The following is a 12,114-nucleotide window of genomic DNA, read 5'->3' on the forward strand; positions in this document are numbered from 1 at the left end:
CTGCTCATCCTCTGGCCCCAGGCCTCTCTCGAGACCTAGCCACACCCACAAAGCCGCCCACTGTTCTCAGAGTCCTTTTGATGTCGGGGACTCTTTATTCTCATCTCGGCTGCCTCTCTGGCTCTGCAGAATCGCCATCAACTGCAAACTTTCATCTTGCACTGGGGACAGCCAGTGCATGATGTACAGCTACTCTCACTCCTGCCCAACCTTTGCTCCTCATCCCTCAGCCCTCCATCAATCAAGAGCTCAGGCAACCTCCCCGGTCAGACCTAAACCAAACTGCTCCTGCGGGAACCACAGCATGCTCCCATTTGGAAGGGGAGGCTGTCTGCCCAGAGGAGGCTTCAGCTGTTGAGCTCCATTTGCATGAATAAACAGCTCTGAAGGGTTCAGATGAAGCTTTTATGTAAACACTCTCCAAAATATGTTCTGTGCTGCATTATCCCCAGCCATAAAGATTCTGGAATCAGAATTTGGCTGTCAGTTTTATTGATGTTGCATGGGGTACAGTAGAATACAGCTTTCTCTTTTGGAAATTTATTGGCATGGCAGTGCGAAGAGCAATAAAACTGTGTTTTTAATCAGTAAGCCAAGCAGACATGATTCCAGAAGAAATATAGGAAGCAAACATGCCATGGTGAGGAGGTTTCTCCCTCCACTGCCCCTGCTCTTCTGAGAGCTCTGGTTAAATAATATGGGCTGCATGGAGGTCCGGGGCAGGGGTTCCTGGTGGGACTGTCCTCAAGCACAGAACCAGAGAACCTTGTTTGCATTACTCCTTCTGCGTGGTCTCCAAGAAACCGTTGAGTGAAAGCATTTTCCAGAAATGAACTTTCTGAAATTCCTCTTCCTTATCTCCAAGGCAGGGATGGCTGGTGCAGTGGCTTGGTGAGAGGAACAGGGAGGGTAGAACGCTCTAGAACACTCTAGAACACTCTTCCACCAGAAGCAAGGTGTGCTGCTTCCCAGCAGAGAAAAGGTTAGGATTCAAATGTGCCCTGCAGTGCAATGTTGCCCAGAGGAAAGGCTTTCTGAAGCAGTCTGCTGGGTTGTTGCCCTGGTCCATTTACCCAATCTCTTTGTGACCAGATTTCTTCTGCTGTCAAAAGGAAGTACCCATTTCACCCCACCATCCTCCTGTCCTGTGGATCAAACAAAGTTATAGGTTGCTGTGCATAACATACACACACACACACACACACACACACACACACACACATACACACACGTCAGTTTACGAAGGCAGCAAGTCCCCTGTGTCACCCACTGACAAAAGTCTGCAATCAGAGAGGAATTAAGCTTTCCTGGTGGCTAAGGTAATCTCTCCTGTGCAGATGCATGAGCAAGCAGGCTGCTCTCACATGTGTGCTGTCACAGGAAATGTCCTGATCTACTTCCTTTTTGGCCTTGGGCCCAAAAGTCTTGAGCCATTGCAAATACTCAGCCAATGGTTGAATAATCTTCCTTGACTTGACAAAGCATCTCCTAAGTTATCTTTACCTCAGGTTCCCTTGACATTCACATGTCACTCAGCACTGGTTTTGCTATAGCTGATTGTCACTCTTTTCTCAATGCTTACATCCTATACAGCTTTGGAAACCACTATAAGAACACATAGGTACTCCCAGTGGCTTTGAGTATCTGAAGGAAAACTTCTCATAAGTACTCCCTCAAATGCCAGGAAATGCACAAATGAATGAACCAGAGGAGGAAAGTGATCAGGTTGCCAGGCTGGAACCATGAATAGGTCATGGTGGTTGAGATAGAAACATATTCCCAGTGGATCTTTCCTTCTCTCACTCACAGAGTTTCTGGTTGTCATTCCCCACTTGTTTCCTCACAACCCCAAATAGCTTCTTGTCCACCTTCAAAACCAAACCAAGTGGGACGAGTCAGAACTATTGGTAATTTATTTGGTGCCATGCCCTGTTTTGGGGCTATCCTGATGAAATCTCTCAACAGCCCTACAAGACAGGAATTGTTATTCCCGTTGTATTGAAGAAGAAACTGAAGCAGCATGCTTAAATGGCATGCTCTGGGCTGCATCACCAGGTAGAAGAACTGTAGAGGTTCAATCCAACATTCATCATCTTCACCACCAAGTGACACATTCTGATAAGGACCAGGAATGACTCCTGGCACAATCGCCTACTGATACAAGTTAGATGATTAAACCGGAATCCAATTGTTAATCTTACAGTGGCAAGATTAACACACACACACACACACACACACACACACACACACACACACACTGTTCATGAACTTGAAAAACAGCCAGCCCCGACCCTTAAGCTTTTTACCTTTTCTTTTTTCTCAGATCACTCACCTATCTCCCTGTCAAAGTGATCCCATCTCAGGCTTTCAAGGGACTTAATGAGGTCATAAAAATGTAAGTAAGATACTGCTTATCAAAAGACATTTATAATTGAAATAATGAATTTTTTTTCTAAGAGAAAAACACAGTTGAAAGGGGATAATTTTTCCAGGAGAGAAACTGTGTTTAGGAAACGCAACTATTTTTATCTTTATAACACAAATAATATCTAGCAGCCTTTGAAGAAATGGTATGATTTTCGGGAGTCATTAAAATCCAGATAATTAACCTTGCTTCAAAGAATTGAATGCATTTTGATAAGTGACGATATTCTTTTAAGTAGAAAAGGGATAGATTCCAATCATGAAAGTTCTTCATTTTACCACAGCAGCTATTCCCTAATGTCGCTTTTTTTTTTGATAACTCCCACATTGATGAAAATGTTAGAAGTTTATTGTGCATCATAAGATAATCACTGTATCTAAAGTACAATAAGTGACCAACAAAAGCACCAGGTTTAAAGCCGAGCAGATGAAAAGCATGGACCGGAAGGAAGCATGGAGCAGCCCGATGATCCTGTTCTTCAGAGGGGACCTGGGTCTCTTGTTCTGGATTTCAGCTTCCAGAGCCAAAGACCTCACACACAGATAGAAAACTCTCCAGGAGAGAATTTTGCAATGGCCTCACTAACATTAGCCTAAACCAAACTAGCTCAGTGGCTGTTTCCTCCCCCTACAGACCACCTCTAAATAATCCAAGTGACCGCCAAAGTGGATTTGCATACCCAAACAAGACTACATTGGCCATCTTAGCTCCACAGGGAACCTCTGCTGTTCCTTGAGTTATTAGCAAGCAATGATAACGTTAAAAATACTATCATCATCAAGAGCGCTTCCTGCTCTTGCTAAGGACTGGAGTTCGGTTCCCAGCATCCACGTTTTGTTACTCATAACTGCCTGTAACTCCAGTTCTAGGAGAATCTAATGCTGTCTTCTGGCCTCTGAGGGTACCTTCACACATATTTACATATGCACAGAGAGATATATACCCACAACACATAAAATAAACTTAAAAACTATAAGTCCTCAATAACAGTGTGCATTACAGGAGACTCACTTCAAGTTTCAGATGTGGGTTTGTGAGCCTGCCCTGGGCTCTTCTGTTCTGAAGTTTATATGTTGAATTTCCATAACTTTTAATGCATTGAGACCTCCCACTGAGAAAAGCAGACACAGTTAAATAAGCAAACCATCTGACATGGATGAGATGAAAGAGTCCAGCAGCCATCCATTACAGTGTTGTCTCCTTAAGCTCTGCCCAGACTCTGTGAGCTTAGTGCTCTCGGAGTCTGAAGCCTTCAGTGAGCATTAACCTTAGAAATACACAAACCCATCTGTAAGCCACTTCCCTAAGATGATGTAGGTCCAAGGTTTGACTAAACTGTCTAGATAATTGAGTCTAAACCGGTGCTTTGCACTTATGGGCCTTCAAAGAATAATTGTTACATGGATGAACAAATAAATGAAAACTAAACTTAAAAACAGAAAGAAAAAGAAATACACAAACCCTCACTTATGAATCAGAGACTTTTTCCCCAGTCTGGCAGCAGATGGCAGCTTTTGTGGGGTTGTGACATTACCAACATGCTTGGGTTTGATGGATGACTGATTCATTTACTTTTGTGCTTTTCTTAAGAAATACATTCAATTGGTAGTCTATCTGCACCCATGTTCATTCAATCTCTAGCCATGTACCAGGCAAGATGAAGCCACTGGGGAATCAGAAAGGAATAGAAAGGATTCCTTGTCTTGAATCTGCTCACAGAGTGAGACCCTGGAGGGAAGGGATAATTAGAATCCATGAAGTGATCTGATAACGTCATGTATAGATGGTAACTACCTTGAAGGAGCCTCAGAAAAGGCTTTTGACAAACCAAGAGTTAAAAGTCATCAAACAACTATTTCAACCCAAATCCAAGCCTTGCTGGAGTGAGAGAATCAGTACCTCAGAGATCTCAACCATAGCCTTGAACCTTAAGGTAAATTTTACTAGGGTTCTATCACCTTTCAGAGCTGTCCACCAAGGGAACCAGACTGGAGATTTTTTTGTTAAGGGGCCTATGCACTTTCAACAATGTATGATTCAGAGTCAGAAACAAGAGAATAGACTTCTGTATAAATGGGCGTGACAAACTCACAGTTCAATTGTGCTAGAGTTGTAGACACCCATGTGTGCTCCTAAGGGAAATGTTAGCCCTTAGTGAGATAGGGACAACTTGTACACTCATACTCCTTCTCAGAGGACACAGTGGAGCATGCAGTGACCAGGCCACACACAGAGGTCATTATACAAAGACATGATCATTTCCCTCATGTTTCTTCATATTTTTTTTTTCTCTCCCCTAGTGAAATCTCTCAGAGTGATTCCCTGGAAAGGATAGAAGCTAATGCCTTTGACAACCTCCTCAATTTGTCTGAAATGTAAGCATCAGATAGCAGATAGTTTATTGCTGTACACTATTAACCTGGCTGGTGGGAGCCCACTTGGTATTTGTGCTCAAGCATCCAATGCTAGGAATCCTAGAGGAAAAGCTTGCAACAATTACTAGGTCTGGGCAGGCACTAATCTCTCTCACTGCAGTGGCCCGAAGGTTGCCATGGTGACAGTGGCTTCTCCCTAGGAACTGTGTAAACTCTGAAACATCACAACACAATGCTGGAAATTAAAATTGACATTGTGAAGTCCTGCCAAGTAGCTCTTGCCTCATGGGGGCTGGGGGTGGGGGAATGGAACACTTAGAGTAGGTAGGAAGTTGGAAGGGAACTTAGGGATCATGAGTTTGCTCATCAGGAGCTGTTGAGACATATTCATTCTTTCAAGTTGAAATGCTCCTTTAATACCAACCATGACAAGCCTTGTGTTAAGCCTGTGAATGTTGGAGTCATTGGGCTGTATTGGTGTTGTTATTGCGAGATTTATTCTTCTTTTTTTTAATTTAAATTTATTTATTTTTATTTCACATACATTGGTGTTTTGCCATGGGTGTTAGGTCTCAGGAACTGGAGTTACAGACAGTTGTGAGCTGCCATGTGGGTGCTGGGAATTGAACCAGGGTCCTCTGGAAGAGCAGTCAGTGCTCTTAACCACTAAGCCATCTCTCCAGCCCCGAGATTTATTCTTAAAAGTAAGTGTTTCTGTAAAGGATTACCATGCTACAGTCCAAAGACCCAGAGAGAAGTTAGGTAACAAGGAGGGCCCAAGAAGGGGACCCATGGATCTTCCTGGGAAGGGGAAATTAAAGAGATCTTCTGGGTAGACTTGTGGGGAGGGGATGGGAACTTGAGGGAACGGGTTGAGGGGTAGGTAGAAGGGGAGAGTACCGAAAGAGGTGACTGGAAGAAGCCTAATGCAAGGGAACCCCCAGGATCTACAAGGGTGACCCCAGCCAAGACTCCTAGCAAACAGTGGATAAGTAGCCTGAATTAGCCATCTCCCGTGATCAGATTGGTCACTACCCCAATTGTCATCGGAGAGCCTTCATCCAGTAACTGATGGGAACAGATGCAGAGACCCACAGCCAAACATTAGGCCAAGCTCGGGGAATCCTGCTGAAGAAAGGGAGGAAGGATTGTAGGAGCCAGAGGGGTCAAGAACATCACAAGGAAACCCACAGAAACAAAGATCCAGGCTCATAGGAGTTCATATAGCCTGAACCAATAACCAGGGGCCTGCATGGCACCAACCTAGGCCCTCTGCATATATGTGACAGTTGTTTGATTTACTTGTGGGACCTAAGGATGGGAGCAGGCACTGTCCCTAACGCTTTGGCTAGCTCTTGGGAACCTATTCCTCATACTGGAGTACCTTGCCCAGCCTGAACAGAGGAGGTGCTTTGTCTTAAAGCAGCTTGATATGTCATGCTTTGTTGGTACCCATGGGAGGTCTGCCCCTTTCTCAACAGAAATAGAGGAAGAGTGGATTGAAGATGGGGGGGGGGGCACGAGGAGAGGAGGGAGGGGAAACTATGGTCTGGATTTAAGGTAAACTACATTTTAAAAAGATACATGTTTCTGAATGATCATACACAGACATGCCCAACTCAAAGGGATGGGGTGACCCAATTCAGCTTCCAGGTGATGAAGCTATGGCCCCAAAGCATTAACTCACTTGCTTGATATTATATAGCAGCAGGTTAGAACCAGAGCTGGAAGAGACACTGGGTCACAGGACTTACAAACCAGGCTTTTTGTCCCACCACAGGGGGCTCCCTCCTGGACTTCTTGAAGCACCCTCCAATCTAGTCAAAAGGAAGGGAAGGGGTGTACATCAAGTAATTGTGAGCTCCTGTGCTTGGCATTTCCCCTAAGTTGTATCCTTGCTCTCACAGCTACCAGCCTAATTAGCCGGTTACCGTTTTTTGTTTAGAGAAAGAAATGGAAGCTGGAAGAGTGTGTGGATACTTCAGACACTGGCTGGTCTGGGAATAAACTCCAACCCATCCTTCTCCAAAGCTTGTGCATTTTCCATTATACCAGAAGTCCTCCATCAATAGTCCAGTGAGAAACTATCTAAGCAGATTAATTAATTGATAAGTACATGAGTACCTACTGCATACCTGTCTCAGCCCAGGAGCTTCTGGGACACAGAGGAGCTGAAATACAACTATCCACCAGGATATGACAGTACCGCCAGAGAAGTGACGGTAATTCACCAGACAATTACCGAAAAAGCCAGACAATAGGCATCTAAATTCCAAAGAAATAGTCTAGACTTATTGTGGACAGTACATAGGGTTCATTACTTTGTGGATGACTGTACACCCCCAGACCTGAAATTCTGCAGCATTAACAGGCTGCCCAGAGAACGCTGAAGCACCATCAGGACAGCAGGTGATAAACGAAGCAAGACATCAACTGGAAGAAAATGCAGGCACTTTGCAGGGGATGTCTGTGGACTCCTAAAGAAGGCCCTGAGACTCAGCACGTTAGCTTCAGGCAGTCTCTGTGCCCTGTCCACAGTGGTGTCTTGCAGAGCTGGGGCAGCACTCGGTCATGTAGACACTCAAAAATGCTGATAGAATGAATGACTGTGTGAGGAAATGCTCTATGGTTAGACCTCCAAGGGCCCTTAGGAGGTAACAGCTCCTACCTCTCTCTCATGTCTCACTGAGGACTGCTTGATTCAGTACTGGAAGAAGAACCACCGCAGAACGCCACTCACATCTCTAGAATCTAGACCTTCAACCACGTTCCAAGTAGCCGTAGTCACTATAGGGCCGTGGAAGGAGCAGCAGGGTTGGAATCAGAAAAACTAGATCCCATTCAAGTCTTGTTACTCTTCAGATACGGATCATTCAGCTTCCACCAGCAACACTGGCTTTAGCGGAAACCAAATGGTCACATTTATGTCTCAGAACCCACTCTAGTGATAGATTACCTGTAAAAGAAAAGCAGAGAGGGGTACTGAGTAGGGGGAAGAACCAGACAGAGGAGGGAGTATTATCAATAGTGCTTATAGAAGGCACACCAGCTGAGGAAAGCTAGGAGTATGGGAATCCTACATAGCAAATTAGCTATAGACTGGGCATATGATTCTAGAAATCTGGACCCCCAGGCTTCTGTGCTGTGCTGTTCCAGATGTGTGCCCATCTGGATCACTTTTCAGCATGCTTACCATCTCAATAAGAATAGAAACTAGTTTGCCTCCAAGGGGCCGTGTTGATTTGTTCATTCTCCTGAGAACAGCGCCTCCCATCTCTCCCAGTATGCAGGCTCTAAGCTCTACATGGCTAGGGCCCCTAATGCCCTGGACCTTGTTGTTATCTGCTAGGAAGGGGCAGAGTAGAGACCCTCACAGATAAACTCTGGGCTAAGATGCCTCCTCCACCTGCCTCCTCAGAAGGGTGGGTAAACTTCCCAGAAATAGCTGGCAGGACCCCGAGGACACCCCAGAGTTCCAGGAGCTTGTCTTAGGCATATGATGGCAGTTGATTTCAATCGGTGGGATTTTAGTCAAGAATGCCTGGTGACCTGTGTCATGTAATCCAACATCTATTAAACCACCACCTTTCCCCCCTTTTCTCTCTACAGACTGATCCAGAACACCAAAAACCTGGTATACATTGAAACTGGTGCTTTTACAAATCTCCCTCGGTTAAAATACCTGTGAGAATTTTTCCTTTATCAGCCTTTGTAGAGGGGGAGAGGGGTATCTGGTGAAACTGGAAATATTCAGAATGCTGAAGAAGGTTTTTGATTTTCATTTTATTTTTTAAGTCACATGTATATTTGTGGGTCCAAGTGTGGGTTTGCACACTAGTGGAATGTCCACAGAGACTAGAAGAGGAATTCAAATCCTCTGGAGCTTGAGTTACAGGAGGTTGTGAGCTGCCTGATGTGGGTGCTGGGAACCGAACTCTGGTCCTCTGCAAGAGCAGCAAGCACTCTTCATGAGTTAACCACTGAGCCATCTCCACAGCCCCTTGAAGAATTTTTTAACCTATAGTCAACATGGTGTCTGCATGTCCCTCCTTGTTGGCCTTCTGATCTAATTGAATCAGTATTTCTTGTTTGTTACTACGCTGGGAGTTTCACACATATGTAAGTGGCTCCCAATATCGCCTTTGCCCCACACGCCTGAGGAGAACATGGCCCCTTGATAGTGGCTCTCGAAGCTGGAAATGGGAACAGGGGTTCTCAACACTTCATAAAGGACAAATCAGAACTTTCAAGGTGAGTGACAGCAAACAAAACCGGGAGAAGTGATTGCAATTTGATTTCTCCCATTGTGCGATGAGAATTTCCTCTCTTTGATCTCATTCATTCATTCATTCATTCATTCATCAAGGGAAAACATAGGCATTGCCTGAGGCTGGCACTGTACCGGTGTAAGCTCATTCGCTTTCTATTTCCCACTAAATCCAACCAAGTCTACTGGTGAGCGCGAGAGACTGAGTCCCACCCACCATAGTCCAAACAGCAATTGGCTCTACCAGAAATGTACAATTCCTAAAACTTCCCCAAGTCTCTAACTCTGTGGCAATGAATCTTCCCACATAACAAGTCATCCCTGTCACACAGAAGTTACCACCACCACCACTCAAAAGAAAAGAAATAAAGAAAGCAGAGGATGAAGGAAGGGACCTCTGTGACACCCTACACCACCAGTCTTGTTCCCGGGTGCCATGCAGAAGATGTAGCTGGCTGTGATGTCCTCCTTTGTCCTCCATGAGTAATTGTAAACCCAAGAGCTGTGTGTTTCCCAACCTCCAGGGTAGCTTGGACACATAAGTGTCAACTGTGGTGAGCCACAAGAATATGTTATAGGGAGTCCAGCTGTATATAATAAGCTATACTTTGACCCACCAAGGGTCCGTCAAATGGGAAGCCATTTATCACGGAATATTTGGTGTTATATAGCTTTAATATTCAGCTGCTCCTCGTTATGAATTTCTTGTGCTTATAATTCCCATAGAACATGTATGTGTGAGCACCCTGCTCGGGCCAGTATTCTGATAAAGTCACATGGGCAAGGCCTTCTGCCTCTGATCTCCCTGCCCCCGTTTTTTAGCATTTGAATTGGGCATCTGCCTTTTGCAAATATCCCCTTTAGCTACATCCCAAAATAGTGCCAGCTCCAAACAAAGCATTAAAGGACAAGCAAGGAACAGAACAGCTACCAGATCACCTGCTAGGTGCCTGAAGCCTTAAGGTAACCTGGCTCCTAGATGCACAGCTTTGTTTCTTGTGCAAATGAAGCTCGGACCATCCGCTTCCTCAAGTTTAGGAGCAAGGCAGAGAAATGGACTAAGAAAATAGGTCTTTTTGCATAACCAGGTCCAGAGGAGGGAGTCTTATGGCCGGAGAGAAGGGGGAGGCTCTGGCTGAGGAGTGAGGAGCAAGGAAAAGTTTCTTGTAGATAGTAGGTGAATCAGATCAGGAGAAGAGAAGAGGAAAGAAAGATGGAGGACGAAGGAATAGGGGACGAAGATGAAATGGAAGCATAAGGGCTCAGTTATTACCAGGGCTGTGAGGGGGCAGAAAAAGTAGGTACGGAGAGGACCTGAGAGTCAGGACGGAACTGAAGCTGTATAGATAGAGTTTTGTCATAGAGGAATAAAGTAAATGGACAAAAGAGCTTGATATATGTAGATTCCTTTCCCTCAGATAATCCACACAGGACGTAGTGTCTTCCCCAGGACCCTGGGGGGAATTTCTTCAGGGCTGGACTTGGGGAAATTCCTGCAGTCAACCACTTTAGAAGGCATTAAGGATAACCCAGACCCAAATTTGACCAGCGTTCCACAACCGCAAATTCACACTGCGGTCGGAGCCTCCTGCTAAGATCAGTGCAGACAAGGCATGGATTCACTGTGAATGTTTTTATCCCATTTGCACACTCATTCAAATGAATTAGAAGAGCACGGAGAGAAGCCCAGCTGTGTTTTACTGTCCTCAGAGTGCCGGGCAGCTCCTAGCAGGTGTCCAGAGCTCATGTCTGCTGAGTTTAAACTCCACTGGGCCAAGTCCAGGTTCCTGCGTGCCTCTGAAGGAGCCTCATTCTTTTAGTGAAATATTCCCCAATTTCTAGTAAGCCCCATTCTTCTTTAGAGGTTAAATAAAAGGCAGGAGCCTTAACTGTCTCCAAACACAAAAACAACGTTCAACGGCTTCAATGAGATACAATGAAGAACCTCCCGAACCACAAAGTAGCTAAATACAGTTTTAATAATGAAGGGTATAGGTTTCTCATAAGATTAAACTTCCTGTGCCAGGTGGTGGTGGCACCTTTAATCCCAGCATTCAGGGAGGCAGAGGCAGACAGATCTCTGGGAGTTCGAGGTCAGCTTGGTCTACAGAGTGAGTTCCAGGACAGCCAGAGAGCTACACAGAGAAACCCTGTCTCGAAAAACCAAAAACTAAAACATAAATAAATATTTACTTTCCTGCACTGTTTGAGTTAAAATTCTACTCCAAAGGGAAAGGTTCCTCTCTGGAACTAGCAATAGCATGGACTAAAGTAGTTATCAGGAGGAAATAGAATGCAATCCAACAGGAAGACGAAATGACTTTAAAGGAAAGATGGGCTGGAAATACCAAGGCTTGCATGCTTGGTTTCAGCCCCTAAACCTCAAAACAGGAACCATTCTGGCAACTTCACCTAGCCAAGGATCCTTTGAAATACTGACCATCTTCATCAGCTAAAAGTGTAACTCCTAAAGCCAAATCCAGTATTTTAAATTTTAATGTGAAAATACTGTCTGCGAAGTGCTTTATATTTATGACCTAATAATAATTGCCTGTACTTTCTGCACACATCACCACCCTACCCCAAATTGCAGGAGCATCTGTAACACGGGCATCCGAACCCTTCCAGATGTTACGAAGATCTCCTCCTCTGAATTTAATGTCGTTCTGTAAGTATCAAGCTGATCACTATGCACAACCGTTTCCTATTCGCAGCTAAAATTTAGAAAGTAAATATTTCTCATTTCTTTCCTCAAGGGAAATCTGTGACAACTTACACATAACCACCATACCAGGGAATGCTTTCCAAGGGATGAGTAACGAGTCCATCACACTGTGAGTAGCATCCTGGATTCTTCCTCTGCCACACAGCCTGCTCGGCCACTCTCACTTCTGGTTTGAGGTTAGCGATCTGCTCTGTGTTTCACCACATTCTTGACTCTCCGGTGACAAGGCTCTTCTTAGCCTAGACTGCGAGGTTGAGAGGAGTTGTATAGGATACCTCTGTGACAACTAAACCAGGAGTTCAGCTCTGCTCTGAGCAGGGGT

At 44.9% G+C, this 12,114-nt stretch overlaps 1 protein-coding gene across 2 annotated transcripts in view; it reads left to right on the forward strand.

Moving 5' to 3' along the window:
* The window catches only part of Lhcgr (luteinizing hormone/choriogonadotropin receptor), a 55,022-nt gene that overhangs the window by 18,368 nt on the left and 24,540 nt on the right, over positions 1-12,114 (forward strand). For both annotated transcript variants that reach the window (XM_036171010.1, XM_036171011.1), the window contains exons 2-6: positions 2,324-2,395; positions 4,726-4,800; positions 8,410-8,484; positions 11,661-11,735; positions 11,824-11,901. In XM_036171010.1, coding sequence (XP_036026903.1) covers positions 2,324-2,395; positions 4,726-4,800; positions 8,410-8,484; positions 11,661-11,735; positions 11,824-11,901 — 375 coding nt within the window. The remainder of the gene's footprint in view (positions 1-2,323; positions 2,396-4,725; positions 4,801-8,409; positions 8,485-11,660; positions 11,736-11,823; positions 11,902-12,114) is intronic.

This window comes from Onychomys torridus, chromosome 21, assembly GCF_903995425.1.
Source record: "Onychomys torridus chromosome 21, mOncTor1.1, whole genome shotgun sequence".
Classification (NCBI taxonomy): Eukaryota; Metazoa; Chordata; class Mammalia; order Rodentia; family Cricetidae; genus Onychomys; species Onychomys torridus.